General features: G+C 44.0%; 1 protein-coding gene across 1 annotated transcript; it reads right to left on the reverse strand.

Moving 5' to 3' along the window:
* Positions 1–397: 397 nt before the first annotated feature.
* On the reverse strand, positions 398–5093 carry PPP1R3C (protein phosphatase 1 regulatory subunit 3C). The gene is made up of 2 exons (XM_045438191.1): positions 4959–5093; positions 398–2862 (listed from the first exon to the last, which is right to left on the reverse strand). The coding sequence occupies exons 1-2, from the start codon at positions 4970–4972 to the stop codon at positions 1923–1925; spliced, it is 954 nt and encodes a 317-aa protein (XP_045294147.1). The 5' UTR covers positions 4973–5093; the 3' UTR covers positions 398–1922.
* Between the last annotated feature and the right edge of the window lie 2629 nt (positions 5094–7722).

Raw genomic sequence — 7722 nt, forward strand, 5'->3', positions numbered from 1 at the left:
GCTTTGCCCCTTCAGGAAGGTGCTGGAGCTAATGAGGTAGAAGCCACTCCAGCTCTTCCCACGTGATCTCCTTCCCCATTTTAAAGCTGAGAAGCGGCCACCAAGAGAACCCTGCCCCAGCAGAGTGTGGGTGTGAAGAGCAGTAAGCACAAATGGGGACAGTCAGGGGGACAGTCACAGCAGCTGAAGTCACTGCCCCTGGACCCTAGCCCTAGTGGTCAGGTGGTAGGAAGTGACCTTACTATTGAGTCTGGAACCATGTGAATACCTTCAGGTGAATCCAATTCCCGGTCCAAACTATCTTTGCTCAGTTGTTCTAACACAAAACAGGAGAATCTCAGTTGAAGGTTTCTTATTTGACTAGCTGTGACTTTGAGAGAGAAAACATACTCAGATCTTGTATCAAACACTTTTATTCTTCAAGTGAGAAGTTCACAAAGGATAGCTCTAGGAGAGTGAAATATTTAGAGTAGAAAAATTGTGGGTGCTAGCCAAACCTCAAATACTGTCACGGCAGAATTATTCCAATAGTACTTTTCCAGCATGGCAGATCATGTGTTAAAATTAACTGCATTCTCTGAATACCTCTCAATGGACGTGCCCGATGACAGAAGCAAACATTCAAGGACTACTGTTCTTAGGATCTTACAGAGTGGATTTATGCACACCCCAAACAAGTATATTACAACACATCCAAACAATCCACATCCATTAAAAAAAAAATTTTTTTTTTACTTCAAAGAAATTGGTAGAAAGACTTAAAACAACAAGACAAATATAGGCAAGAAATACATTGCTACTTGCATGTGTAAGGTACTGGATTCTTGAATTGAGAATCAATGTCAGTCCTCATTTCCAACATCACATCGAAAAAGTGTGGCAGAAAAATGAGTCACCTTCAATATGAAGGATGCGAGTTGTGTATACTGACGACACTCCCAAAGATACGACAGTATTGCGAAAGGGAGGCCAATATACAGAGTGGACTTTCTCACAAAGTCAAACACTCAAGAGTTACCAGATGACCCTTCAGATGTTTGGGAACAGCACAATATTCTGGCTTCATCAAGGCACTTGCAAAGAGCTGTCCTTGACACGACAGAATCCCCACAAGGTGTTAACCATTGATGATGGTGTGGGGTTTTGGTCAGGCAGCATTTTGTACTGAGAATCTGAGCGTGATGCCTTGGTCACAAACAAGGTCACTCATAACATGAGGACTGCAAAGCCAGATTCGCTTAAACTTTCCCCAAATCATGCTTTCTTACAAATCATGTTTGAAAAGAAAGACTTCATTTAAAATCTTGATTCTCCAGAGTTATAATTCATTCACCTTTCTCCAATACCACCCAACACCCCTAAAGTTTGTTTGGTTTTTCTCCGCAAGAATACAGAAGATGGAATCTCTCCTCCACCTCTACACATTATTTCCTTAGGAGAGAACTGTAAAACCAACTTAAAAATACAAAGTAACCTTACATTTTTCTCACCAACAGCAAAATACCAGACCTCCCGCTCCTCCTCTGATGAGCTACAGAGCCCTTTGTGTGCACTTTTTAGACATTCCTCATACCATTAACACAGCTTCCCATCACCATCAGCTGTCCTTTCTCAACCTTTCCTTGCCCAACATGAAAGCTAGTTAATTGAGAGGGAAGGAGAAAGGGCATTGGAACAGTATTGCTTTTACAAAAATAGGGTTCCGGGCTGTTACTTGATCCTCCGAAGCAAAATTGGGCAGTATCATCGTAGAGACCCCAACACTAAATTCTCAAGTGGCTATCTTTTTGTAGCCAGGTCTCAGAAGCTCAAAACTAAACCTACTGAAGGAAAGTAGCCAAGACTTCCTAATATTGAGCAATATAGACCTAGAATTACATGGGAAATATACCAGGTCAGAGCCAGTCACCAAGGTTACTTAATCATCGGTAAGAGGCCAAGTTCTCCATTCTCCCCCAGCTCTGCCATTCTGGGAAGAGCCCACTGGCCAGCCTCGGACTGCCAAAAATGGATGACTCGGACTCAGTCTTGGGGGGCACCTGGTGGAATGCACAGTCCTGAGGTGCCATCTGTGTCTGCACTCCGTCAGGTTTCCATTGCACATGGACAATTCTATAATTCTGACCCTCGTTGTTGTCCCAGAAGACCTGCCCATTAGCATGGTAAGAAATGCAGAACTCAATTTTCTCCTCAGTTGGAATGATGGAGGGTAAGTCAATGGCAAATGAGAAGGTGTCACTATCTGAGCCACCATACACATTTTTCATGTAGACACAGTCCACATCAGTGTAGCTCTTCCAGGTATCAAAAGTGATACGAATCTGAACCTTCTTCTCAAAGCTCATGTTTTTCACTTTCACAGTTCCAGCCACTGTTCGCTCTTGCAAAGAGCAGTTCTCCAGACAGACAAAATTCTTCTGAAAGTGGTTCCGAAAACTTAAGTAATCCGTTGAAGGCTGGGGGAAATCTAAAATCAAGTTCTTCTCCTCATGGAGTTTTAAGCCAGAGGAGATATCATTAAGGTCCAAGAGATCAAACTGAAGATCCCACTCTGGTTCCTCTGGGAGGTCCGAGAAGACGTGGATGGCGGTGAGAGAGAGCCCCTTGGAGTCAGCAAACACAACCCGCTTCTTGGCTTGCTCGTGTGAACTCTTCCACTCATTCTGTGATTTGGCTTCCTGTTTTATATTGAGACAGGGTTTCAGAGGCTTTAATTTGTTCACAAAATTTCTTCTCTGGAGGTCATCATAAGGGCCCAGAAAACTCTTCAGGGGTGGCGAATGAGCCAAGCAGAGCCTCATGGCCACATCCACTGGCATGACTGAACTTGTCAAAGGCCGTGGATCTAAAACCTGGATCATTCTGGAATACAAAAAGAAGAGGGGTTATCACCTGGATCTGGAATGCTCTTCCCTGGTCTCAAGTATATGTGTGTGTGTGCGTGTGTGTGTGTGTGTGTGTGTGTGTGTGTGTGTGTGTATATATATATATATATATATATATATATATATATATATATATATATACTGTTTCTGTATTGACTAAACTATACCAGCACAGTAAATACCAGGGATGTGCTATCATATGTAGTAAAAGAAAACAGTATTAGGTGATCAGATTTGCATCCCATGTTTGGCTGTGCCCTTGACTGACTACAAGGCCATGGGTTAACTGCTTAAAACACTTGAGGGTCTCAGTATCCCCATTTGAGAAATAAAAGGGCTGGATATGATAATCTCTAATACACTTCTCAGGACCATTTTCTCTGTACTGAGCCAATGGTTCTCAAACCTGTCTAGTCACAATGGCCTAGAGAGTTGGTTTTCTTTCTTTTTCTTTAATGTCAATTCCTGGGACTTATAGCCACTTGAGGCAGAACCCATCCACAGGGAGGGTAGATATTCTTAAAGCTTCCCAGGTGATTCTAATGACCAGACAGGTTCCAGAACCATGGTTCCAGACTCTCTGCTCCCTCTGGCTGCTCTGCTGATTTTGCTGTTAAATTGATTACTTTTCTCTGGAAAGGTAATCCCCTTGAAAAGAAAAAAAATTGCCATAAAATTCTCATGGAACAGTTTTGAAAGTGACAAGGCTGGAAAGAATGAAGTCAGAGGATTATCTGCGCACTTTGTCACGTCCTCCCTCATTATTCACAAGTAACAAACTGAAATGCAAGTCAGCAATTCATGCACTTAAAGAAGTGCATATCCCATAATCTATATTTCATATAGAGATATTCATGACAAATCCACATTTAGGTGGAAAAAACTGAAAATTGGACTTTTTAATATATATTATATATATATGAACTTATAAAAAACTTAATAGGAAATACACCAAAAAGTTACTCATCTCTGGGCAGTAGGATCATTGGTGATCTATTTTCGCCTTTGTACTTTTTTGGTGTTTTCTAGTGTTTTGCAATGGATATTTATAACTAGCAAGATAGTGAAGCTATTTAAAAATTTAAACATAACTATGCTCAGCAATATTAAATTAAGAAGTGCCCATCAAGTTTTTTCCTGGCCTTTCGCCCTCCGTACATATTGCCAAGCTTATGGATTCCCCTCCCCCCCATCCTTACAGGTAGGAGGCTTGTGTGTACTGTACATGACATTTCTCAATCTGGCTTCAATAACTCTTCACAGTAGCTCTAAGCACATAGGCAAATGGTCATTAACACAAAATGGGTACTAAAAGAACATTCACAGAATTTATTAGTCCTGGGATTTTTCTGGAAGGCCTACAAACTTAGAACAAACAAATCTAAGCTAAAGCTATATTTGCGAGTCTAATAATAGTTAACAGCAGGATTTTTGGGAGAAGTCTTCTGCTAAGTGAGTTATGTCTGGAGGAGCTATTTAAAGTAGTTTTGTGGAAGGTTTTTTGTCTTGTAGTTTTGTATTTTCACTTTTTGCACTTATAGAAAGACAGTTTTAGGATTTGGCAGTTTCCCTGGAATTTCAAGTCCTGGCCAAGAGTTAAAAACTCATCATTTGCTCAAACTTCACAAGGCTGAGTTTACTACGGCAAACCGTGATAAGAAGGGTGGAGAAGGGCGAATGAAGGCAAAACGTCCTACTGCAGTTCTCCCCCCAGGCTCAGCTACCCAACCAACATCGTCAAGGTGCTGTTCCCACAAGCTGCCCCAGTGCTTTGGGACGTTTGTTTGGGATTAAGGGATAACAGTCGGAATCCAAAAGGGAATCAGAACCAAAGCAGACTCACGTTAAGAGATTCTGTTTGGGGATGCTTACTACCAAAATGAGTTTTGCCTAAGAAGCACCGAGCACATCTCCACACCTGCGAGGCTTCCCTGGGACCACAGTCAACTCAGCCAGCTAGCCATCCTCCGAGGGTCTCCACTTGCAGTGATGCCCGAAGGACGACGCAGCCCAGCCTCCCTGCACCCGTGCGCTCCCTTCTGCTCTGAGGCGGGGAGTCTGCAGTGAACCTACCTGGTGCAGCTCATTAGGCAGAGAGGCGGCGGCGGACCGTGAAAGCCGGCTCTCCGCAGCCCGCGCCAAGTCCGGACCCCGCTCCCAGGCCGTCCCAGTGCCGGCGGTAGCTCCGGCCGATTGCGGCTGCGGCGCGGGAGTGGCCGCTTATCTGCCCCGGACCACGTGAACCAGTCCCTCGCACCAATCACCGGGCGGCTGGCCCCGCGCCGCGACCAACCAGCACCCGGCTAGGGCGCGAGCCCTCGCCCAGGGAACGTGACCGCAGTGGCGCGTGGGGGAGTGCTCGGGGACTGGCCAGCAGCTGGACCGAGCCCCGTAATGCGAACCCTGGGCGAGGGGGGCGTAGAGGCCGCACCGGGAAGCACGTAGCGGGTGCAAGCCAGGGAGGAGAGCAGCAAACCTCTCCCGGGCTGGGCGCCAGCTCGGCGGGACTGCAGGCAAGGGGATGCCTTTTTCGTCCTGAGGCGTCTGTGCACAGTTAAACCCAGGCACGCAGAGTTGTGGCTCCTTCCAAATGTATATAATACTAGAAATGTTTATATTGTTCACTGCTTGGCGCATCCACTCATTTTCTCCCTCACCTTTAGCCAAAGCAATCAGAGGTTGGCTGCATGTTTTTTTAATTAGGGAAAATCTAAAAATGCACCACAGAGTGGACTAAGGCTGCTAGGAATTACCAACTTCTCTAAACAAACGTTAATAAAGCACGCTAGACCCTTAGAACGGTGGCGTGGCATTTAATTAAAAGGCACTTTGTATTTAGATCTGTTCTTCAGTTTTTCTCCCTGGACGAGAAAACTAAAGCCAGAAATGAAATGGTCTTTTTTATTCATGTGGCGAGTCCGCCACAGAGCCAGTGTTCGATCCAAATCCCTCAACTCAGTTCTGACGTCCTTTGGCAGTGAGGTGGAAACCAAAATGTTAAAATATCACCCTGTAAATTTAATGACTCTCCCGAACCAGTTACTTTGTTTAGTTTGGGGAGTTTTTAGACCATCAGTTACAACCATAAAATTAAATTTCTAAGTCGAGTAGAAATTATTTTTATAAAACCCACATCCTAGCTCTCCTCTATTAACTTTGATATACACTAGTCAATTAAAATGTACAGAATGTACACTGTACAATGTAAAAAAATCCCTGTGTCTTTCAAATTACTGTCAAACGCTGGAATTGTTAAAATAGTTACTAAAGAGAAGGACACCCATGCTGAGTATCACCAGGAAGGTACTTAAAGCTTGGGTTTGAATTGAAGAAGGAAACATCCAACTAGTAGCAGATCTTCTAGCCCCTCAACCGAACCAAAACTAGCTGAAGGTGGCATAGTCTTTGGGTTTGACACTTACAAGCTACGTGAATCTCGGCAAGTTCCAGCCTCACCTTCCTCACGGTTCAAGGAGAGATAATGAAGTTGTTCCAAGGGTTACATAAGACTGTGCTGATGAGAAAACTCAGCAGTGTCCAGCGCGTGTGTTCAACCCCTGGTAGTTCTCAAATCAGTACCCTCTCCCTCAGTTTTAGTTTTTATTCCATTGCCACAGGTGGCCAGTGCCTGAGCTCTTATATATTAATCAATAGCTCCTGCTTGTTGGGCCTGTACTAGGTGCCAAACACTCGTTTTAAGTTTCCATGTGTCTTAGCTATTCATCTCCCAGAACAGCCCTAAATGGTGTGTTATTAATCCCATTCGAGAGATAAGGAAACTGAGGCACTGAGAGGTCAAGAAATCTACCCAGGATCTCATAAATAAGGCTGGGATTAGAACCTGACTGATGCCAGGGCAACAACCATTGCACCAGAGTGACTTCCTTTAATTCCCCATCAACAGTTAGAATGATGGGAGTGGAAGGTGCCTTAGGTATCACTGGCTTCAGTCTGTTTTTCTTTTCTTTTTCCAAAGTCTTCCTCTCCCCCCTCCCACCCCCATCCCACAGAGGAAGAATCTAAAACTCAGAGAAGCTGAGCTGTTTGCCAGGGACTGGTTAGGTCAGAGCCCAAACAGGAACATGGGCAGAGTTCGTGCCTCTACTCACGATGAATACGTTGAACTAAAAAAGTGGGTATTGCCAATTAAAGTTATGGAGAAATATAAAATAATGACTGTATTGTGATCCCATTTTAGAGGGAAAATGTGCCTGCATAGAAAATAGAATATGTTCTACCCAAATGTTAACAGTGCTTATTTTTGGATGGTCAGATTATGAGTAATTAAAATTTTCTTGGGGCATCTGGGTGGCTCAGTCGGTTAAGTGTCCAACTTCGGCTCAAGTCATGATCTCGCGGTTCATGGGTTCAAGCCCCGCTTCGGGCTCTGTGCTGTCAGCTCAGAGCCCGGAGCCTGCTTTGGATTCTGCCTCTCTGTCTCTCTGTCTCTCTGTCTCTCTGTCTCTCTCGCTCTCTGCCCCTCCCCCACTTGTACTCTGTCTCTCTCAAAAATAAATAAACATTAAAAAATAAAATCAATAAAATTTTCTTTTAATTTTGCTTCTTCGTATCTTTCAATTTTTCTACCATGAACAAGGACTTTTTCTATAACCAAGAAATCATTCTTAAAGGACTTTAAAACTTCCACATTCAACTAACCTATATAGCCTACCTACTAGGTCCCAAGAACCGTGTTGGAGGCTTTCACATGCTTATGCCATTTACTCACACGGTCCTTTTGAGTTTATGCTTGTTTCCATTCATGCTGCCTTCTCTCCTGCCCCCTGGTGCTGACTCATGCCATGAAATCCGCCTCTCTGAAGTCCTTAAAATAGAA

Source organism: Leopardus geoffroyi, chromosome D2 (genome assembly GCF_018350155.1).
Source record: "Leopardus geoffroyi isolate Oge1 chromosome D2, O.geoffroyi_Oge1_pat1.0, whole genome shotgun sequence".
NCBI lineage: Eukaryota > Metazoa > Chordata > Mammalia > Carnivora > Felidae > Leopardus > Leopardus geoffroyi.